General features: G+C 42.4%; 1 protein-coding gene across 6 annotated transcripts in view; it reads right to left on the bottom strand.

Moving 5' to 3' along the window:
• The window catches only part of runx3 (RUNX family transcription factor 3), a 51260-nt gene extending 29764 nt beyond the window's left edge, over window positions 1-21496 (bottom strand). For 3 of the 6 annotated variants that reach the window (XM_044167925.1, XM_044167927.1, XM_044167929.1), the window contains exons 1-2: window positions 3212-3287; window positions 187-428 (exon numbers count right to left, since the gene is read on the bottom strand). In XM_044167925.1, coding sequence (XP_044023860.1) covers window positions 187-428; window positions 3212-3272 — 303 coding nt within the window. In that variant the 5' untranslated portion in view covers window positions 3273-3287. Of the gene's footprint in view, window positions 1-186; window positions 429-3211; window positions 3288-10556; window positions 10575-20784; window positions 20896-21293 lie in introns of those variants that run through there. The other 3 variants (XM_044167931.1, XM_044167926.1, XM_044167928.1) reach the window with 3 other exon arrangements.
• Window positions 21497-24686: the final 3190 nt, after the last annotated feature.

Genomic DNA, 24686 nt, shown 5'->3' with positions numbered 1-24686 from the left:
TCTCTATTATTTATAAGTTAATGGAATTAAATTAACTCTTGTGTAAAATGTAGCCTATCTGGTTGGTTTTAAATCAATATTTTAAGTAGGCCTATTTTCTCATGCATTTCCCACAGTTAGAAAACCACAGTGTGCGTCATTAAAATTAAAATATAATAAATGATCATTCGAAGCCATGCGTCTTGCCTTGAAAGCCACGGGGAGCGTCTTGTTGCACCTCCAGTGAGACGGGAGGACAGAGCAGAGGAAGTTGGGGCTGTCAGTCCGGACCAGCTCGCCGGCGTGATCCGCCAGGACGTCCACCACGTTCCTGGTGTCCGGTCTTGACCTGAGGGGCCCAGGGGTGGCCATGGCCCCGTTGCCGTCTACAATCTTACTGCAGGGGAAGGACGTGGAGGGCGGCGTGAACCGTCTGGTGGTGGGCGGCTCTACGGGAATATGCATCACAACAGCTTGGGTCAGTGCCACCCGACTGGGTTGTGTTAGAAGAGCAGGACTCTCTGGGAGAAAAACAGTTTCTTAGTCTCTCCCGCCCCCCCGCCTCCAGACGCGGATGGTCTCAGGAGTTCACCGTGTGAGCGCAAAGGATGGAGGCGAGAGCGCGCTAAGTCTGAGAGAAGAGAGCCTCGCTGCCTTAACAGAAACAATCAACTGCGATGACTGTGTGCTAGATCATCTGCACAGGATGTGCCAGCCTGAGGAACATCAGGGTTGCTCTGTTTTTCACCTACTTCAGCAAAAACGTACAAAGTCTCCAAAGTCTCTCACATTGCTGAACTTGTCTGATATCGGCGCTCTTATCTGTCGCACACTTGATGGACAGTTTCAGCCGCGTGTAGCTTACACAATATATCAACAAACTACTTGAGCTCTCACTTTAAAATCTCAAATCAGTCAGCGAATCCCCTAAATAAGTTACTGCCGATCAGTGACAGTCTGTTCGCAGTAATAAAGTAATCCAGCCGTGATGCAAAAAGTTAGACAATCCAGCTGACTGGCTTCTCGGCTTAAAGTTTATTTTTTTAAATGATCTCGGCGACACAGCCAGACTTTGCCAGACGCCTCTCACCAGACTCCGCTGGAAAAAAAACCACAACCGTAAAATTGAATTGATCAAACCCGAATATCTACAGTCAAGCTGAAGTTGAAGTACATCAGTGTCCTTAAAAGTTCTTGCAACTTTATCCTCGTTGGATCTTCCCCACACAAAAAAAAAACCCAACAAAAACACAACGTTATTCTGGTATAAGAGGAACTGTCCTGTCGCTCCTGTTGAATTTCCTTTAAAGTTATCCTTTAGCGCAGGGTTATAGGGCGCGAGAAGGAGCCGCGAGGCTGAACGGAGTGCAGAGTGCCGCGATATTATTTTACCCGAGTCATTTTAGTGTTTAGTGGTTGGGAGTGTGGAGATGATTTCCACCAATGAATCTGCTGGGCTGGGCTTTCACCAGACCAATCAAACTCTCCGCTGCTCCTTCAGCCCTACACTGTTGTTACACACGAGCTGAATTATTGATACCTATCTGTGCTTCTCTCTCTGCTTGTGTTTTTATACAGCACATAGGCAGACGTTAACATGATGCAGAGAGAAATTAGGAGACAGCGTGAGTTATAAGGATTTTTATTTATTTATTTATTTATTTTTTGAAGAAGAAGGGACACATGGTTTTTACAGAATTGCATAAAAAATAATTATTTGGACATACATTGGTTTTAAATGATAGGCAGTAACCACAAGCGACTCTTTAAATGTGTAAAACATTGCATGTGATGGATTTAAACATGTAAAATTATTGATTCTGGTTCAGTGCAAAGCAACCTCTGTGTTGTTGTGAATTATTAGCCTTGCAGGGAGCCACTTTAATCGATTAAATAATACATAAACTGAAAGATCTGCACCTTTATCTCCGTCACGCTGGTTTGTCACAGCACCTTCTCGGACCTATTTTTGCTTGCGTTGTTTCTAATTTATCTAAAGAATGGTTTAGACTGCAGAGGCCTTTTGTTTTACTCCAATTTATTCATTTTGAAAAGCTATTAGATCTGGCGGCTTCACACCTTCTCTCCAGGTAGGCCTGAATACAATTTTCATAAAGTGAAATTATGGGTGTAAGACAGATCCGTATCACTGTAATTGACTGAACTGAATTAATAAAGAGAATTTAAGAAAACAGGCAAATGTGTTTCTTCCACATCAAACGACACAACAGAGTAATCAGTGTGTGTGTGTGTGCGCGCGCGCGCGTGCCAGAGGCTGAATTCATTAGAAACATGAAATGTTGAGGGTTACATCAAATGACGGCACACCCTGCAAACCCTCCGCCATGCTGCTTTCTGACACTAGTTGGCGCATTTGCCTTTTCAATCGCTGTCAGCTCAGACAGTCTGAGGCAGACATTTCACATCTGCAGGGGAAAAGGAAACTTTTATCTGCGCTCTGAGATTGTCGGAAATCTGAATTAATATCGACTTTAGCCAAATCAGTTAAACGAATACCATTTGTGAGGTTTTTGTGTCGTGGAAAGAAACACCGCTGACATTTCTTTTTAAATCCACATTTGATTTTTCTGCCTGAATCACAATAATCTTTATTATTGCTGAGAAATAAAATAATTCTAAAAGCACTGACATTTATTCGTTTAATAACCACACACCGAAGCCATGTGATGGATTAGAGTTAACTTCTCCGTCTCTAAATACGACATTTAGAGAATTCATTGGTTCACTGTTTTGTGTTTTTTTTTTTTTTACTGTAAATGCATAAGCAAATTCTCAAACGTCGCTTAAAATGCTGTATAGAAGTTTACCTTGTTGGGTCTAGTGAGCACTGACAGAGTTTATTATTAACTAGGACAGTAAACATTATTCTGAAAGATTTGGCGACTTGAATGTCTTTTAAATTAATTTAGAAATTCCTGGCAGCTTTTTTAAACAAATAAAAATGGACCAAAAACATTATAAAATAACGATTTAAATTGATTTAAATTAAATCACGCAAACAGAAAATATGTCAATAAAAGAAATACTGAACACGTCGTGGATTTTCGTTGAAGCGCATTTTAAAATGCATTCAATCAATTGATGTTTCATTTGAATAATAACACATTTTATTTTCGTGTGCCTTTGTGTGTGTGTGTGTGTGTGTGTGTGTGTGTGTGTGTGTGTGTGTGTGTGTGTGTGTGTGTGTGTGGCGGTTTTTTAAGTTGTTTACTTGCATGAGAATAAATGAAGTGCAGAGGAGTCATCGGAGTGGCTTCAGATTCTCCCTTCATTTCTCCCTATCACACTCAGTCAGAGCCACAGTCAGAGAGAGGTGCAGAGGAAGGACTGAAAAAGTTAAACACCAAACGTAGACAATTCCTAATTACAGAAATGGCCAATTAAAGCTTATTTTCACAATTGCGTTTTATGTGGGATCAAACCCTGCCACAAACCTCACAATATCAGTGGTGGTGTGTCAATGCAGCACGTATTTACACTTATATAGGCAAAGTAGAAAAAGAATCTAAGTTTATATAGTAGGCCTGTACCTGTGTCTGAATGATCTGCTCTGAGAAAGTGTTTTCATTGTTTACGTTAGTTCTATAAATCAAATCCACGTTAAAAACATCTCTCTGTGTGTCTCTTTTCATTTTTTAAATGTCATCTTCTTCTTTATAATTTTTTTAGTGTATCAATTGGGGTCACAGAAATATTAACCTATCAGCTTGTGTAACACTCTGACACTCCTTGTTTGTGGTTGCTTGTTATTTTGGTGATCTAGGACAGTGGTTCAATTGGGTGTGGTGACTCAAAGGGGTTACCAACATTTAAAAACAAAACAAAACATTATTTTACTTCAGAAATGATACCAGTCAGACACAGAAGAATATTTAAATTATGATGATAAAATCATTACCATCATCCTATGAATTCAGCGTAGACAACAACAGAAATCTTCCTTTATAAAGGTCCTGGGGAAAGACCTTATGGTATGTGACCTAATGTGTTTTGATTTTGGTGTTTTTTTACTTGAAATTTTAGGTGAACACCAAATCACAGAAGCTTATTCCACTGCTGAGCTCAAATCACTCCATATAACAGCAGCAGCTAAATCCCCACCATCCTAACTGCAAAAAATCACCTCTGATCAGATCGCCTATCATGCGGCCTCTATTTTGAGTATACAGCTCGACTGGGACAATGACAATGCTGGTGATATTTTAGTCGTCCTCTTGCCCTAGTTCATTATTAATATGTGACCACACGCCCCAGCTATACTCTGCTCAGCCCTAATGTGCGCTCCGGGCGCCTGTCACATTTAGACCTCTGCATTTCAACATGCAGTTTCTACAGTTTCAGCCGCACAGGCATTGAGGACAGGCCGCCGTGCCCCTGAACGATTTTTAATGATCCGGGTGGGTTGAGCCTGAAATCAAGACAGAACTCGTGGAGGATATGTGAAACCCCGGACCCACCTCAAATAGGCCTCAGCATATATGATTCTTACCATTCAAGGATAAAAAGAAAATGGATCCTTCAGATATAAATCAAGAAATCACACCACTGTTTACTGATGGTCGCTCTGTGAAAACCTGTGACTGAGAGGTTGCCTTCATCACTGTATTCCTGACCTGAATCATAATGAATGCTCAGAACAAAAAAGGGTTCCCTGTGGTGTCACAGAATGGTTTGTTGGCCATAAAGACACCATGAAGCATCACCACGGTCAAACAGTTCTAAATGGGAAAAAATGTACAAAATGAAGTTTAACTAATGATAAAGTTCCTTGGAGTCCTTACAAAGAAGCACTTCCTCTTCTGTGAGTATTAAACCAAAGGAACCCAACTTACTTTAGGTTTTATGTGTAATGACACAGATTGTAAAGACTAATATGAGTATGAGCCCCATTAGCAGAGAAACCAGTGGAAGCCTTTGGGGTCTGTAAACTTATACCTGCCACTAAATGCCACCCACACTGCTTTCAGTGCCACTTAAAAGTCTCTTTGAAGGTGGGGACAGTCTCAGATACGTGGAGATCCCTTTAAAGTTTTTTTTTTTTTTTTTTTTTTTTTTTTTTACTGAATATGATCTATTAGCCTGTGTAAACTCCCGGGCTATTTTCAGACATGCACACATAAGCCTTTGGATGGGTAGCTATTCATTTGGAAAAGGGGGCTATGGGGGCAATTAGAAATAGTTTGAGGTTCGGCGATGACATAAGACAAAGATTTCTATCTTTAGAGGAGCTGTGGCGGTCACACATTTCTGTACATTCACAAATTACAGGGCAAGCTTTGGCCCTCAACCCACCGAATGCATTCCTTCCGAAAAGTGTCTGCTCGAATTTCAGCCGGGGGTTTCTGCTCAGTGGAAATATGAGTGTTCTGAATGGACGACTTCTATGAAATGGAGTTTTATTCCTCTCGGATTAAATTAGCTCTACTTTGGGGCTCGGGGTATTTTTTTGTATGAATGATGAATTCTGCGGTGGCTGTGGAACGCCGGGCTTGTTTACCCTTCCCTCCTTTTTTTTTTTGAGACGTAGCTCGCTATGAAATGGACTTTTTCTGCTTGATATGACAAGAGTGTCTGTGATTAGACTTCCAAGCATGATGTAAGTCACCAAGGCCATTTGTGCCAGTCCCCTCAAAGCCAAATCATATTCTAGCGTTGGAGTGTTTATATACACAAGTATATGGAGAAACTTTTAAACAACAGTGAGTGGGTACAGACTGTTTGGGTTTTGGGCTCTTGCTGCTCTGATGGCTGATTCTCTCTCAAATCTTGATTACATATTGTGTCAGCACATCACAATTGGTGGTCACTTTTGTCCATTTTGATGTTCAGACAAGAAAATAGGAAACATATTGAACAATTTTGATCATATGAATTTGTATGTTATTTTTTCTCCACCAGGGCTGTCTGTGTTAGTTTTAATGATCACTGGAATGCACTTGTGTATTCAAACTTTGTTTTAGCTCTTAATGACCCTAAAACACTTTATTTTTATTTTCATTTCTATAGTTTTCTTCTATAATTTGCCCCTCGTAGAACTTTATGTATCCAGTAACTCATGAGAGTCTCAGGCCCCAATTCCAGATCCTTGAAGGCATTAGAGTATATATTATACTAAAAATGATGAAGAGGATGGTGACATTTCCAAACCCAGCAGCTAATTACTGTGTTAGCATGATGAGTTGAGATGTAGCAGTCACCAGAGGAGACAATGAGCACATTTATCTCATGCATCTTTAATATTCTGCTTACATTTTATAAAAGGTGCAGAGCGGAGCCAAGGGCTTATAAAAGCCCTTTGAATCAATTGAGCAGCATAATGGCTGTTGGGGGACGACTCCAACTATGTTTTTATTTCTGTCTGCTAAATGTAAATGGTCTTTTTAAAGAGTACATTCATTTTCAAACATACCAGGCATGTATTTGTATCTGACACCTCATTTCAAATTGAATAAATTATGGGACGGGTTTGGTAGTGGTGCCACTTTGATGTTCTCCAATTCTCTAGAGCAGTGGTGGAAAGTAACTAAGTACATTTACACAAATATTGTACTTAAGGACAATTTTGAAGTACTTTCACTTTACGTGAGTATTTCCATTTCCATTTTATGCAACTTTATACTTCTACTTGAGTACATTTCAGAGGGAAATATTGTACTTTTTATTCCACTACTTTTAATTTACACCTATATTTATTAGTTACTTTTCAGATGAAACTTTTACATTTAGAAAAAAAAAAAATGATAAGCCTATAAAATACTACGCATTCTTAACCAGTGGTTTCCAATGTTTTTGGTTTGTGACCTCTTACCAAAAAGCAGTGTCTATGACGTCAGATAACAATGAGTTGTCAGCAGTTCCACAAAAGAAAGATTTCCCCTCTAAACTTCACAGATGGTTTAATTTAAATAACTGTTTGATGCCCAGAGGTAAAATTATCCAATATTTAATACAAAAGCAAGATAACGCAATAGTTTTTTAAAAATGAATACAAATGTGATCTCAATTAGTTTTTTTCATTAATCATTTCACGACCCCTCAGATTTATCCTTAGACCCTTTGGAGGGGGGCTGACCACCAGATTAGGAACCACTTGACTAAACTACCTAACTGTATATAAAGTTGTTGAAAACTGGCTCCACCTTGACCAGCTACACCAGTAAAATGCTTCTTACTCACTGATGCATCAGTATTACAATCTAAATATTATAATTTTTCTGCACAGGGGCTGGAATGAGTACTACAGAATGAGTACTTATGATACTTTCATTTTAAAGTACTTTAATTGTAGTTTTTGAAAGAAATAGCCCAGTCTTTGTCTTTCAAATGAAAACGTTTAACTCACCATCAATAAAATGCACCTTTTCTCAATTCAATACACTCAGGGAATTTACTGCTACAGCTTTACTTGGTCTGCTATGACCAGTAGCTTATGGTGGCTAATGTTAGCTAACTTTAGATAGATATTGCTGTGTAACTGACGTTACTGAGTCAGTTTGCTGACTTTCTGACTCTTCACTTGTGCTACTGTTACATTTTTCTGATAATATAATAATAATCATTTTGCACGTTTTCTTAAGTAGGATTTTAAATGCAGGACTTTAACCTGTAATGGAGTATTGTCATATTGTGGTATTGCAACACAGTATCACGGCACTTCGTGAAATAGTCACGAAATGTTTTATTGTTGTTATTCAAATATTTTTTATTGGCTTTTTTTAAATGCAAAAAACACACTACATACAACTGACGAGACCACAAATGACATCCACAAGATATATAAAACATCAATGATAAAATAAAAAATGCAAGTTGTTACACATTTTACAGAGATTATCAGTCAATTAAATCGGAGTCCTATGTTGCAGTATCTCTAGTAGGGAATTCCAAGACAAAGTAGTCCAAAAATGGCTATAGACTAAGACTATGAAATCCTTGGGCGGATCCCCTGGTTGAGTATTTCAGCTTCTCAAGCTTCGAATGCGCCATCACATCCCCAACCCAGCGCCTGTGTGTAGGAGGGGTAGCTGATTTCCAATTAAATAAAATAAGGCGTTGAGCCAATAGAGATGAAAAGGCTATGGCGTCTGACAGGGCAACAGATACCGCCACCTCGCCAGGGTCCACACCAAAGACTGCTATTACAGGATCAGGGCTGATTTCCTTGTCGCAAATATGAGAAAACTTCTCAAAAATAGCAGACCAAAATCATACCAATGTTGAATGTATTCTCTTAATTGCTAATTGCCAGGAGCCATCTGAGATCTCATAGCCAATGTCCTCCCCCCAAGCCGCAAGTGAAGGGAGACAATTATTTGACTAGCACAGTACAATCTACTCACAACTCCCCTTTGATTTGGATCCCCATCCAGCCACTCATCCATCCAAATATTTGGGGTCCCCGGCACCCCTTAGGGCAACTGCAAATGGTTCGATGGTAAGGTCAAACAGGAGAAGGCTCAGTGGACAACCTTGTCTAATCCCTCTACGTATAATGGGAAATAATGAGAAATAATCTTATTAGTACGGACCGAGGCCTGAGGTGTAGCATACAAGACTCTTATCCAAGAACGAAAAGTAGGTCCAAAACCAAACCTCTCCGAAGTTGTGAAAAGATACTCATGCTTAATCCAATCGAATGCCCTGTGGGACTCTAAGGAGAGCAGAATCTTTGCCGTACGTGGAGTTTTAAGCAGAATAGAGAGCATTGAACAGCCTGCATATATTACCAAAAAGCTGCTGCCCTGTAATAAAGCCGGTCTGGTCTGGGTGTATCACTGTATGCATAACCAACTCCAGTCTACAAGCTAGAACCTTGGTTAAAATCTTATAGTTGCAGCAGAGCAGGCTCACAGGCCAAAATGACTCACACATCAGAGGGTCTCAAATCGTTGCCTAGGGGGGAGTGCTTCATGCTCCAGTGCCTCAGCATACACATCCTTTAGGAGGGGTGTTAATTTGCCTGTGAATTTTTTGAAAAACTCAATCAGGAAGCTGTCCGGCTGTTCATCTGTTTAATTGCCTGATCAATTTCAGCTGCTGAGATATTGCTATCAAGATCCGTGGGCCTACGGTCGGCATCTCAAGACTATCGAAATGTCCTATGATTGCAAACAAACCTCTGTTTGTAATACCAAAAAAATCAGTACTCACTCCTTTCTCGTTCACAATAACCAAAAAAGTCATGAAAGGCACAGTGAGAGACACTCTGACGTGTTCACTGTGATCAGCGTTTGGGGCTTGATCACGGTCAGGCCCCCTCCCTGTCCTTTCAGTGACAGTTCAATGGCACACACCACACCCGAAGCAGGCGGGGGGGGAGTCGCCGTAAACCCCGGTGTCACGGTCGCTCCGCCCTCACATCATCCGTCGGGTACACTCACCCAACGATGACAGTCAGCAGCCTGTGATGTGGTTCCCAGGCCTGTTTATTCTTTGGAAACCCACTAAAAGTAGCATTGGATGGTAAGCTCACCAAAAGGCCCCAGTGCTATTATAGGAGCACTTTGGGTTGAGTTTTGATCTGGTGGGTTTGTAAATAGGGCCCTGCCTTGCTGCGGAGCACCACTTTTGGGCTATATTGTTTAGTGTGACCTGAAGGAAGCTTTTTGATATTCATGGTGATTTGTAACCTGGAACAAAATGTAAAGTCCAAAATTGATATGACTTGTGGCGTTTAGGGTTGTGTACTTCGTGAGGACATCAGTGTATGTTTTTCATAATGTTGATGATGATAGACAAAGGCCTATGAAATGCACCCTGCTGTACTTTTCATGACAGATTGTATTTTTTTGCAGGGTCTTTATTTACCCCTGAAAGTCAGTATAACTTTTAAATCTAAATGAGTCCCATAAATACGTCAACTCCCCCATTTTTTTTCAGTTGCGGTTTTTAGTGTGAGCTATAATCATTTCTCATCTTTCTTTGTCTCTGTGTCTGTCTGTCTATTTGTGTGTAACGATACACACAAATTCACATACACTGTGTTTCTCCTTTTCTAGTGAGAGCTTCTGATGCAAGGACGGCAATCTGTAATCTGTAGTAATTGCATGTTGCAGAAAAACATTTTTCCGCTGTGGTAATCGCTGCAATATGTGCAGTTGCGTTGCCAAAGTGACAGCACCCCCACCCCCTACAGACACACACATACACACACACAAGAGTATCCTGACTCACTCTGACTTTGCCAAATGTGTCCAGCTAAAATTTTGGAGACTGCTACTCAGGATGGCTGAGAGACAAAGACATACAGGCAAGCAACTATAGTATTGTGACAAACTTGAGACTGGTAAGAACACACACACACACCTGTGGTGCTGTCATGCTGCATTCACCTTCTGCAAAAGATTTACAGTTCCTGCCAGTGACAGTTTAACTGCCATGCAGCCCTGGTGCCAGAGCCCTGCCAGAGCCCAGCTGCCACACACAGATCAGGAGACGAATCTTTCAAAGGAGCCACATGAATTCACTCTCCCTGCTCCTTTTTAACAGCTATCACACAATGCAAGCAGGTGATGAAATTACCCCGAGTCTAATACTAATCCCCTAATATTACTTACGTTTTGTAGACTTGAGTCATTTGTCAGAGTTCCTCCTGATTAGTGGAAGTTGTAGCCACATTAAATGAAGGGAGTGTAGTGACGGTCTGTGGCTGAACCATTGATGCATATTTATCAAACCACTGTCTACCATTTCAGTGATCTGACACCAGCGTCTACTCTGTTTGACTGCGGCGCAGGTTTATGAGGTCATCACCACCATGAGACAGAGGGTAAACTATGGTGTGTGTTGAAGAAGACAGCACGTTTTACTTGCTCTTCTAACCACCTCAGCAAATACTCTCTCTCTCTCTCTCTCTCCCTCTCTCTCTGTCTGTCATTGCAGCTCAGCAGCGCCGCACATTTATGATATCATTATCCACTGCGTCATCACCCCTTTGCCCAACACAGCCCCAAAATATGTCAGCCCAGTTAGGCTTTCTTACGTTGCACTCGTCAATGTGTAACCGCACACACCTAGTATAAGGACAAGTAATACTCAGAGACATTTATAGATACACAGCACAGACACCAAGATTGCAACCAGACTGTGTGTGCAAACCTTTTCTTCTCTGGGCTGCTACTCTGACTGCTGAAGCCATCCAACCTCCCAGCAGTTGAACTTCCCTGTGTCTCTAATGGAGTCTCTCTGTCAGATCAAACAGCTCCTACTGACGAGGAGAGGAGACAGATCGCAGCGCTGGAAGCCGTTCAGTCTGACAGCCCGAACACGTTTGACTGGCAACGCAGCCTGTGTCTACTCTTCCATCGCTAGAGATCCCACACAAATATAGTAGCGCCACCAGAGAGGGGAAGAGGGGGTGAAAAGCGGGGAGGGAGTAAGGGAGCCCGAGCTTGTCGGCTCAGAAAATAAGTTGTGAGGCATCCCCCTCACACAAAGTCAAAGCCCCATAGCTCAGTCTTTCTCAAAATGAAATTGCATGTGAGTCGAATATTAGGAAGTGCGCATGGCTTCCAGCAACCACCAAGCCATTATAGCAGAGCCTGTAAACCACATTTTCACCAGCAGACAATGCCCCTTTGTGCTTGTTGTGTGGCTGTCCCCTCACGCTGAAACCTGAAGAAAAGCCATGCGCGTTTAAAAACTGTGGAGATTAGAGTGAAGACATGAGGAAAATTGATGAAGATGAAGTGTTAGTTTTAGATCTCTGGTTAATTAGTGGCAGTCATGTCAGGAGGGGCAAGCAGGACAGTCTGCCCTCATTTAGCCCCATGGCGAGGGGGACCTTTGATGTGGTTGCACATGGAATGCTGTTGTTCATTCCTCTCTGCAACAAAAGCCACATGTTTTTATTTTTTGAGACAAGGTCCCTGTTACTTCAAACTACGAAGGAACACGGTGAGGTATGTAACATATGAAATGAATGGCATGAACGCTAACCAGCAAAACACAAGTCAGAGAGGAGGACGCTGCCAACCAGGCTCTGCGCCAAATGTATAGCTGCATTGTGTATTCGTATTCAAATGGTTTAAGGAGACAAACTCTCTAAGTCATCCCTGTTGTCTGTGCATGTATAACACCACTACACACACACACATTCAAGCATAGCCTTGTGAACAGACACAAACACACACCATGTACACGTTTCCAACTTTTCAACCATTGTCATCAGTGTTTGTCCCTTTCAACTCTTTTCATCGCTGTTAAGGGGCTCTTTCAAAAGGGGTCATTCCAGGTTCTGTCACACTCATTCAAGTGCAAATGGACTTCAAAGAGCCCCCAAATATTGAATTTGCATTTATTTCCCTCTTCAGAGGGGTTCAGCCTCCCGAGCACCATCTAACACACCACAGAAATCCAACCAGATTCGAGCAGGAACCTGGTGCTGGTTTCCTGACAAGTGTCCGTGCCACTTTCCTCTGTAGACGTGAGACAACTCTTGGAAAGTACTCGGCTGGCCCTCAGGGCTTTTCATTGTAAGGAAACAAGGGTGTGGCAACTCTCAGCCTGCAAGCCAAGGAGCTCAGGAGAGCACTTAGACACATAATATTGTCACCCCTCATAAATCCAATCTTTTGCACAGTAAGTGAATCTTGTCAATCATTCCACCTGATTTCAAATTAAGTCAAAAGAAAATTAATCATCTCCAAATGTCACTGAGCCTTTTCTGTAGCGACTGCAGAGAGTCACTATGTTGCATGCAACTCTGTGATGTCTTTGGGCTGGATTCCCAGTTCTAGATTAAGCAAACCTAATTGGAGGCTAAAACGTATTTTCAATGGAGTCCCTCCATTCAAATCATTGCTTGAGTCAAGGACTTGGCTTAATTGGAGTCCGGGAAACCAACCATCGGGGAAACCCGTGAGTCCGAAGTGACTGAATGTTTCCTCTCATCATCTCCATTGCTAATCAGTAGTGGCGTTGCCTATGTACAGTTAGCACCCTGGCCACGTGGAGCTAGCATAGTAAGACAGGACTTTCCCCTCTTTGACTCAGAGCCTGAGGCGTTCATTGAGGCTTTGCTGTAACTGCACACTAATCCCCTGATTGCTGTGTTTACGTCGCTGCTCCACGTCAAGGCGGCCGCGGCTAACGACAAGCTAATGACACAGCGATGACATGGAGCGTTTGTAAACCCAATCAGTAGCTTGGAGTCTGGCTGCCTGGTGATTAGGTTAATCAAACTCTATACTGACTGGATGACTGGCTCGCTGTCTGCCTCTTATGTCATCACACTGATTAAAGGGGAAAAGTTGTATTCAAGTCCGTCAGGCCCTTCTAACACAAATGTCTTGCTGCCAGGTTGGCAGTGTTAGCACAGCTAGCTGACATGCTAAAACGTGGAGAGCTGAGAGGACTCCCCGTTTAATTGAGGACCATCTTAATTTCAAGTTATTTTGCTCATTTTTACTTGGCAGAATGTGTAAGGATGTTGTTTAGTTCATTTTACCCTCCTGCCATAACTGCAAAATGTAATATAATTATGGCAATTCATTTCTAACAGCAAAAATCAAGCTCTTTAGTGCAACTGTTGTTCCTTGACATGCAAAGGTTTGAGAGTCCCTTTTTAGGTCACACTTAGATTTTGTGGACAGCGAATTCAATAAGGTTGTATCTCACAGGAAAGGCTCACTGGTTACGAACTGTCAGGACAAGAGTAACCACAGTACACAGTAGTCGTTTAAATATTTTTTTAAGCACGAGACACAAATTGGCACTTTATAAAATCAAGAAAGCACTCACTGATATTTTTCAGTTAAGTCCTCTGCTGTTTAGTCACCATGTGGGTAATTCTGCTGGACTAAGGCATCGGGAGACCATATGTTAGTCCTGACCAGCTATTACGGTGAGGTCAGACAGCATTTAGAAGGGAAAAACGTCACGGCCATCATGTTGACATGCACTGCTCCTCTCTGACTCAGCATGGGGAAAAAACTCAGGCGGTGGATTTCTGTGTGTGTGTGTGTCTGTGTGAGTGTGTGTGCACTCAGCCTATATGTGCCAGTTGTAATTTGTGCATGTATACCGTAAAGTTCCCCGTACATTTGTGCTTGTGACGGCTGCGTCTGGGAGCGTGAGAAGAGTATGTGCAGCAGACGGAGTGACCTCACAGCAGACAGACTATGGAGAAGAGATGGGGCCACTTCTGCTGCACAGCTGAGGGGGAATCCCTGGCATGGTGTTTCCTACTGAGCCAATACAGAAGTGAGCAGCTGAGAAAGTACAAGCTCCCTAAAGTTTACTTAAGGGCAAAACCTGCTGCAATACAGGGATAATAGATAATTTTGTATATTCTCCATGAATGTTTATAATACAGAAAGGTTGCGAAACAAGCAAACACAGGATTAAAATATGGAAATATGGGCAACATTTGAGGAAGAAGTAGATCATTCATTTTTAATTAATTTAAAAAAAAAAAAAAAAAACCTTCCAGGAGTGGTTCAACATTTTGGGAAATACGCTTATTTGAGACAAAAAAATGTAACTTAAACCAATTTTTGGTTTTATGGGGGGATTATGTGTGGGACTATCTCTTGGCTGGGCATGGTGACTTCTTGAAGTCTTGTCATCATCGGGCGTTTACCAGGCTACCAGTGTACTATACAAGAAGTCACTGCGTCTGGCCATCAAATAGTCCAGCACACAACCCCCTGTGAAACCACAAATTGTCATTTTTACACTTCGGTTATTGTACGTATTAAACAAATGAAATATAATGTGTTAACTAGTGAGGTACTGGTAGACCAATTTTGTTACCTGTAGACAGAGCCAGGCTAGCTGTTTCCTCCTCTTACCAGTATTTATGCAGCTGCAGGCTGCTGATCCACATTTAACTGACATATACTCATAACAGTGGTATCAATTGTCTCACCTAACTTTCAGCAAGAAATCAAGTGAGCTTATTTCCCAAAATGTCAAACTATTCCTTCACTCGTCTTTTAGTCGAAATGATGGCGCTAAATGCTCGAATTTGCATCCTCCCTCTGCAGTGCTGAGTCAAAAAGCACAATTAGGTGGCCCATTACTGATGCAGTTAGCACTGTCAGTTATTTGTACCCCCCAATGAATAGGCCTAGAGAAAACTAAAATCCCATTTTTGAAATGCTGTCTCCACAAAAATCAATTCCCTGTGGTTAAAGTTATGTTTGAGGGGAGGGAAGAAGCAACCCAAAAACATGTTTTATTGCAGCAACGACAATTAACTGTATGTAAACAAGTTGAGAAAAAAATAGAGGAAAATAGAGAATCTGAAAACATTTCATAGCCTGCAGCTTCTCACATCCTATCATTATCTGCATTTTTCCTCCACCGTAATTAAGTTTTTCTTTATTGCTTATGGGAAGAGGGATAGGCTATAAGGATGTTTTGAGCATGATTAAAGTTGCTTATAATGACGTGAAGATTCAGTCTGGAGGATGGATTTTTTTTTTTTTGTCTGTGAAAAACATTCCTTTTAATCCTTTGATGGTGACAGAATGAGTTCCTCTGGGCCTTAGATCTTTGCTAAACTTTCACACATGATAAAATAAAAATCTCTGTTCCTCCTGGGTTCCATCTTGTGTGAAAAAAATAAATCTGCCTGCTGATATGTTTCTGAACATGTGGGATCTCCATAAGTTTGAGTCATTTTATGTGCTGCCGAGCAGACCCATGCCCGCCTATTAAAGTAATTTGTGGGTTAGAATGCAACTGTAATGTTAAAAACAAAAGTGCACAGCAATCGACGTTGTGCTTAGTCACAGGCAGCTTTTGCTTTTCCTTCGTCTTACTGCAGCAGAAAGGATGTTGTTGACAACATCTGTTTAATGATACAGGGAGGGGTCTAAACAATAAGTCTTCTTCATCTGAGTCAAACTCAGGTCACAGCTCTCTAATTGTAGCCAGAGTTACTAAAAACAAACTAAACCTGTGATGACACAAATGTTTCATTTCAGGTTTTACTTTGAATTGTTTATCTTATTTCCAGCTTTGCCGAAAATTGCAAGCAAATTCCATATACCAGCATAATTGCTGCATAAATTTAGGTTAATAAGACATAAATTATCTTACAATAATACTTGTGTTTTTTCTACCATCCCAGGCTTACCATGTAATAAGCTGTGGGGCTGGCCTGTGGTTTAGGGCGTAGGTTTAAAACAAAATTAAAAAACAGAAAATTGCGAGAAAGGCTTTTCCTTAATTTAGTCGTTCAACATGCAGGACGAATGAGATCATGAAGAGTCTAATAACAGTGATGTGGATTTAATCATTTTAACTTAAGGGTTTATATGAAATATTATCAGCTCGTAAATGAAGCAAATTAACCGTAAAGAAATGAGTCATAGAAATAGAAGAGCCTCATCCGGTATGGGCATTACTTTTTAAAAAATCAAGCTAAAGAATTTCATATTGTGATCATTTCCACCTCGTTATCCAATTACATAAGCATTTTCAAAGTCTGCATATTTTCCTGCCTGCCTATAGTTTGTTCCTGTTTCGATCAGTTTTTTCACATCAGACGGCCCCAGTTAAAGAAGCTGGTCTAGACATCATAAATTCCTCTTGTGTCACTTGCATCATATCTGGACATTTGTGTCCTTCATACCAGTTATTTTCAACCGTCACTATTTAATTATCATGTAAGACTATAGTACACATTCACATTTTTTGTTTCATCTGAGAGTGACCTCAGTCAATGTGTTCAGCATACATCCCCTGAGTTCACCGCTCCCACAGCTGCCATGCACAATCAGATCACAGAGTTTAACATGCAGACTAACTCTGGATGAACTGTGTTAAAGGGGGCTGAGACGCAGAGACGAGTATTCTTCCTGCCTGCTTGGCCCGATACCCTCCCTTGATGCTGCCTCAGAGTCGATGCACCTACAGTTCACTTTCCAGTAGAATCACAGAAACACTCCCCCACCCCCTTCCACGATTGTTTGTTGAAAGAAGTTGCTCAACCTTTCAGAACACTTTTTACAACATAAATCCATATTATCAGATTGGCTGAAAAGAATCTGGCCCCTGTGGTTGCCTGCCGACCACCAGAAAATTGTATTTACTACTACACTTAGCACGACTTTAACCTTGACCAACGCAACGCCGAGCATGGTGGTTTGAGCCAAAAGTGCGCACGGGCGGAGGCAGGTTTGGGATTAGTCGACCACATAATCAGCACGCCCCTCTGTATACTCTACCTGGAAGCCATCTTACTGGCAACCCCTGAAAGTGTTCCCAATAAAGTCGTGTTGACAGACGGTGAAAACGGCGAGACGGACCAAAAAGTAAATAAGTACCTCCAAAAACGTTTACAGCCCTAATCAAGTCCAGAGTGTTCCTTCTATCCAAAATGCCTTCAGAGTTTTATAAATAGATATTATACTCAGCTAAATTGGAGACAGGATTTCGCCGCTCTGTGGCTGTCATGAGTTTTCTATTATTTGCTTTCACTTTAGAATATTGAAACTCTTAATATCTGGTTACAGATTTCAGCCCAGTCAGCCCAGTCTTCATGTTTTGGCGTCACTCAGGGGCCTCACTCTCAGCAGGATCTTGAACGGGCTCCAATCAAGCATGTTAATTTAAGAGAGGAGAAAAAAATCTTCACCATAAGACTTATTAATAAATTCACCAGAGGCCAGCCATGTGTTCTGTCAAATTTATAGCCTTTTTCTTTTTTGAGCTACTGTATAGCGCCTTTTTATTTGTCAGTGGTTCTTAGCTTGAAATTCGGTTTGAGTTTTATCCCCTGTGAATGACTCATTTTGATGCATTTAAAGTGTCTTTCTCACACTGTGCATGTGTCTCTCAGGCTTTTCCCTCCCCCGTAACTTGTAGCACAAACCAGACCACCTCCCAGAATCCTCCAAAATAACCTCGCTACAACTGTGGCGAGGCATGGCGCGTTTCTCACACACAAGCCCTCACTTCCATTCATGCAGCGCAATAAGCCAAACATATAAAATCCTTCCCACCCTCATAAACCGGGGCCTTTTTCTCTGCCACAAAGGGAGCTGGCTCCCAAGAGCGTAACACTTTAAAAAACGGACCCCTGTATAAAACAGCCTGCAGGGAACACGGCGGCCCTTCCAAGTGGAAATGCGGTGACAAAAACTGAGCCAAGGATATGACCCACCACACAGGCCCAATCACAGCTGCTATAAACCAGGTACCCCACCTGATGCAAACACTGTCATTATGTCAGGATCGGAAAACTCAGTAAAGTTTATACAATTCAGCTTAACAGGGGGAAAGTCCGGTGCATTTTTTGGAGCCTATACTGCATTTTTTTCCACATTTAAATGTGTCTCACAAATGCTGCTTTCTGATTAAATAGTGGTGCTGCTGTATGAGGGTTAGCAGGTGTAGCCTCATTGTGGTTATTATCAGTGAACTGCAGCAGCACTGAGTCTGCATCAGATTAACGCCTCGTTGACGCAAAACTCTCCATCTCTGTTTCTTTCTCTCAGAACACACTAACTGTCAGACTGTTAGCTTTTCCTCATGCTCTATACCAAATTGGACGCCATGAGAACGACAGCTACTGTCTGTTCTCTTTGTGACTTGTTGTGCATGTGTCATATGTTTTACGTGTACATGTGTGTGTGAGTGTGTGTGTCTGTGTCTCCCTGAGCTTTAGCGCAGGACTGAGGTTTCTGAGGTGAGGCGTCCTCTCGCTTCTCACGCGAAGGGCATCTGATGTTGCACATCACATGCTACATGTGTTCACTGTCTGCACTGTGAGATAGGCTGAAATGTATAAGTTACCAATATAGCACCTAGAGTACAGACGGATAGTGTTCGTATTGTGCTGATATTTGTGATAGTACATATTTTATCATAAATTAAATGACAAGTTAGCAAGACAAAAAAAAAGATGTTAAAGATCTAAATCATTTTATTTTTATGAGGAATTTTCAAACTGTATTTAGAAATTCAGGAACGTCAATCAGTGTATTTTCATTTTGTGTAATTTTTCAAATGAATAAGATGTTGCTTACAGTAGGATTTCCTAACTTCTGAATTGATGAATACATTATTTCCATAAGCTTCATGTCACACAGTATTAAAGCCAGAGCTCGGCAAGCCAGACATTTAACAGTCTCCTTGATTTTCTGTAACTGTTCCTCTTAATTTCAGTTTGATTTGAGTCTAAAAAAGAGAACTTGCCAAATTGCTTTGCCTGTGTAATGCAAGTTGTTAAACTAACCACTGGGGTATTTTGCTTACATGAGGTAGTCCTGATTTGAAATGCTTTCAGATTGAACTGGAGGATTTAATGACTCTTGGCCTTTGTTCTCTCGCAGTTCAGTTTCAGTCTCCTGACAGAACGAATTGTAAAGGGATATTGCATAGTCACTAATGATTTCCAATGGATGATTACAGCTTTAAATGCTTGTCTCTTTTCCACCTCTTGACCTACTGTCTCACATGCCGTCTCACTGCTCTGGTAGGGTTCAAAGTCAAAATCAGGCACCCGAAAGCACATTATGTTAGAGGTTAAAATGGCTCAAAAGCCTGATAGACAGCATGCATGAAATCTGAAGCTGGTGACACTCTGATCTGTAAGCAATGAGGAGATAAAGGGATGCAGATCCTGCGGTTGTAGAGAAGAAAAGGGGGGAAAGGCCCAGGCCTTGTCAGGAGGAAACTATAAATGCCTGGGTGTCTGTAGAAGCTGTGAGAACACTGGAACATCATCCCCTGTCACTGTGGTTCCACTAAGGATATCAGAGGATTGCTCTCATGTGAGACACAGATGTACTGAGTGTGTGTGTTTGACTATCTGTGTCTGTCTGTGTGTGTGTGTGTGTGTGTATGTGTGTGAGGCTCCAGAGATTTTAAGATATACTCTGTAAACAATTAGGAGCTGGTAGTGCTTCTCCTGTGGCTGTCTCTAATTAACACTGCAACGAGGCCTTAATTGGGAAGGAGATTTAGTTTTTTTCTGCTGCCTTTCAGTGGCCGTCTCAGTGGTTGTGTGACGAACAGTGGGAACAACTGAGTGTCCTGGCTGCCATCAGATTAACAACTTTTGTCAAGACTACTTGAATGTTTGTCTATCATGACTTACAGGAATAAACTCAAGAAGTATTCTAGTTAAAATCAGGTAAACGTTTCAAGCTTCTTCTACTTCTCTACACTTAAGAGCCTCACTATTTGCAAGTAAAAGCTGCCTGATTGGAATTACCATGGCAACAAATGGCTTCTTCATTGAGGCTGGCGTTTAGCGTCGCCAAGTATAGTGCACTCACCTCACCACATAGACCAAAAGTACCTCCTGGAAGTAAAGCAGAGTGAGAGAGCCTAATATGTTTTTCTTTGCTCTTTTATTGTATTGCCGTGTTCCAGTAAAGGGCCCAGTCACATGGAGCCTCTGAGCTCGTATTCTCACAGAGAGAGCGCAGAGTCTCACTTGATAATGAATGTCTGTGGTGAGAATCCCATTATGGCGCTACTCCATCAAGCCTACAGAAAACACAGGAGCGGAGAGGCAAAGGCATTTAAGGGCCATATCAGTCAACTAGATGAGGGCTACCGTGCAAATCAGATCCTCTTTTGTGAACCTCCCTCAGCACATGTGTGTGGACAGAGAGATAAATGCATTCACACACTGCAAGAAGCACCCAGCTCTCACATTCAAACGTATTCATGTCAATGGTTTTTTTGTCAAAAGAAACAGGTGGTCAAACTGTCAAAGCTGCACATTCAAAACAACTGGACAGAGGGTGGGATGGAGGTGGGAGGGAGGGAAGTGAGTGGAGGGTGGGTGGGGGTGGGGGTGGGGGGAGGATCAGCACTCACCTCTGAGTAGACTGCTGCTGTAGTTGGAGAAGGAGTCAAAGATGCTGTTGGATGCCATGACAGGGAAGCCAGAACGGTGTGGAGTCCTCGCTGCAGTCAATCTCCACCAACCTTGGGGAGGAAAAAGGAGGATTGAAACACAGAAATGAAGAATGAGAGAGAGAGAGAGAGAGAGAGAGAGAGAGAGAGAGAGAGAGAGAGAGAGAGAGAGAGAGAGAGAGAGAGAGAGAGAAGGAAGGAGAGCAGAGACTCCTGGAGCTCAGAGCCCGTTTTCAACCAAGAATCTTGGGTTTGTGACTACCGCAGGAATCCCAAGCCACAAGCCTGCAGAGAGAGCAGCAGCATGTGTTAGCAGCAGCACCAGGGGACTTTTGAAAGAGAAGTGGGGAGAAGAGGGTCAGAGGGAGAAAGAACAAAGAAGAAATAGAAAGGGAAGGCAGTTGAGAGAGTAGCAGTTTAAACGGAGGCAACAGCAGCATTTGTGTCTCCAGGTGTCGAGGTGGACTCACCAGGGCTGGAGATGAGAGGGGGCCCACCAAATGGAGCCCGGGTGGTGGAAGCGGGCTGGCGGGGAGGGATGGGTTTGTGGTTCTCTGTCACGCAGGGGGCTGAAGTTAGCCAGCTAGCTTGATAGCGTGGTCTGTCTTTCTCTTTCTCTCCCACGATGGTGATGGCCTGACTAGAGCGTCAGTGCTAGTAAAAGGCTAAAAGCCACAGTCTATCTGCATCCTCCTCGCCATCCTACACACAGAGACACACACACTCCTCTCTGTGAGTGGTGGAGCCCACGTCACATGTCACGTGAGGTCACCGGGCCTCTCCCTCCCACCCTCTCACCCTCCTTCCACTCCCTCCCTTCTTCTCCTATCGTCTTTGCATTTTCTCTGGTTTCTTTGCTTCGGTTTTTACTTTCCATGCTTCTCTTTCTCTGACTCGCCGTCTTCACTCTCACTTTTCATTGGTTGTCCAAGTTTTGGAAACATTCTATTTTCTTTTGAGTTCAAACCAGGCAGCGGCCTGCGCCACTGTGGCTCACTGAGGTTTGCAGAGAGCACTGAAACCACTGTAGAAGAGCTGGAGAGGCTTTGAAATGTATTAAGCCAAACACAAACACAAGAGAGAGGAAAAGAGCAAATCAGATGAAGAGAAAAAGAAAATTAGATAACTGTGGCTTTAGCTGCTGCTGGGAGACAGGAAAGTGTCAGTCTCTAACTGCTGAACAACACTGAGCATGTCGTTCTTGACTGTGAATGTATGTCCTGTGCTAGTTTTATGTTTGTCTGACTCACAGCACATCTGTGTTTGTAAGAACCGGCGGTTTTGGGCCTGCAAAACCTCCACCCTCACTTACCACTTGATAGTATCATAATCTTACTCTCATTAGAAGCAGCACTGCCAGTTGCTTGACTCTGCTTTGGGTCTTCTTCTCTTAATATGAGAATATGAATATATCAGGCTATAATCTGAATATATTTCAGGTTATAGCCTCTATGCCTCATTTACAGTTTCTCTTTCTTTGGCACTCAGACTCAATCTCTTTTATATTTGAGTTGAACTCACCTTAATTTAAACACGCCCCCTAACACATTTATTTCAGTTCACGTTCACTTTGCTTTGCTTAAATACATTTACTTTTACAATATGTTAGTGTTTTTACCTGAGCTTCTGCAGTATGAAAAAAACAAAACCTTGTGGCCTAGTATAGTCTCTTTCCCCCTCTGAAAGTACAAAGCAATTTAACCTGATTGTGGTTTTCACACTTTTTCATTTTCTAGGTTGATTTACTACTTATACAGCATCAGCCTGAGATTTGATTTGATACAAATGTTGCCTTTTCTTTTTCTGTAGTTTTGAGGCTGTTTATTTGAAAGTTTGTTCTGTAGTTTTGATAAAAACAGGAAATGATTCATTTTACTTCAGATTCATACAGAAATGAACTGACGAGCAGAGTGATAAATGTGCTGTGCTACTGTTAACCTGACAATCTTGCAGTACTACATGAGTATGTGTGTGTTTCTGCCTGTTTGTCTGTGTGTGAGTGCACAAATCACTGACATTTGCAAACCTGTGGTATCCACACTTCCTCTCTCCTTTCTCCTGTCTCTCAATGACACACTGACCATGTCTGGCCATGGGACAACAGACCCAAACCACCGTCTGGTCACTCATGTGACCCAAATGCTTTCCCTGGAAACCTGTGTGTACGGTATGAGTGTGTGTGTGTAGGTGTGTGCACATTTCTGTTCTGTTTCTGTTTCACACTGCTTTGTGTATGGATGTCAGCCCTCTGCTAATTGCTGGACGAAACTGCTGCATGGACCACAGCATGTGTTTGTACGTGTATATACAGTACCATGTTCTGAGTGTGTGTGTGTGTGTGTGTGAGAGAGAGAGAGAGAGCTTGCCGCTCCTGGTAGCCCGCACTGCCCTGTAAATGAGCAGTTGCCGTTGAGTTAGGCGGCAGCGCGGGCTAAATGACACGGCGTGTCGGCAAGTGTGGCCGAACGCTGAGGCCACAGCCACGGCCCCAGGGCTTTTATCAGTCCGTCCACGCGGCCACTACAGGCCTCTGACTTAACCTCACACACAGCGAGGCTTCCTCTTCTAACACCTCTGCTGCCTCCCGACATGGCCTCGTCCCTGGCCTGCCAGCCCAGGGACAGATTACAGCTCTGTGTCTCTCTGCTGAACAAGAGGTACTGCTGTCACACAGGCCCACAGGGAAACACTGCTCTCTGCCAGGGACATGATGGCTGAGCTTTGTGCTGAATTATATGCAAGATTCTTTAGCTGAAAAAAAAAAATTTGGTAGGATATTTCCAACTTTTTTTTTGTGCTTTTCCTCGGGTTTCCTACAATTGAAGTGGAGGGTCTCTGCAGGGTTCTGGTCTGTTTGTATCTGTGTTTGTTTAGAAAAGGGGATGCTCAAGAGTGCAGAGTACTGGTCTCACAGTACAGGGGCTTGTGGTTGTTCCAGTTTATAATAATTTTACGTGCATGCATTTGTGGAAGTGAGAAATGTTTCTGGTAATAATTCATGTTTTGTTTTTCAGATGTCATTTAAGTGGGTAATATATTTTTCTGCTAGCTGTATTCAGGAGAGACTGTTTCAGATTATTGTCAGTTTCTCTTTTTTTGTCCATTTGTGGTAAGAGATGTTGGATCTGGATTTTCAATGAGGAATAGCGAAAAAGCAAAACAAATATGTGGCCATCCCACATCATTGTGCAAGAACAGGATTTGGCTCCATTGTAGTGTAGTCCAAACTTGACATTTGAAGAAAGGCTGGAGTCAAGGCCTTTTTCTCTGTCCTCAGTCCGCTCTGTGTTTTTTCTTCTTTGTCTAGGTAAACATCTGCTTCATGTTTTGAAATGTATCTCATGGCTTTGCACTGCCCATGACCGTGAGGGGAAAATAGTCTGAAGATCATTGTGGCCGTCTTTCACTCAATTCTTTTTTTCCCCTGCCCAGGCCTTGTTTATCAAGCCCCTGTATTTAAGCTTAATATAACTCCTGTTTTGCTGAGAAAACTGTGGTGGTTTAATCACTGTCAGTGGTCCTACGCCTCTCGGGTGTGGCTCGCGAGGCAAAAAGGACCCAGTGCGGTCGTGCGTCCAGCTGCAAAGGGGCTTATTTTGTGGGCTAAAAATTGCAGGCTTCCCCATGTGTTCCCTATAAACGTGGAATGCAGCGTGGGACTTGAGGAGGCTTTTATAATGAAGTGGCCGTCATTGCATCAAACACCACGGTCCTGCCTGCCTCCAGGATAGGCCATGGGAGCCCATTTCTGGGCTGCATACATGGGTCCAATGTCTTACCAAGCTCACTCACACCTCATACTGGCCATTTTCTTCTAATTGTATTACACTGTTCATTCCACTGACTGATGTTCCTGTCCACTT

This window comes from Siniperca chuatsi, linkage group LG15 (genome assembly GCF_020085105.1).
Source record: "Siniperca chuatsi isolate FFG_IHB_CAS linkage group LG15, ASM2008510v1, whole genome shotgun sequence".
Taxonomy (NCBI): domain Eukaryota; kingdom Metazoa; phylum Chordata; class Actinopteri; order Centrarchiformes; family Sinipercidae; genus Siniperca; species Siniperca chuatsi.
This window is presented reverse-complemented; position numbering and strand designations above follow the sequence as displayed.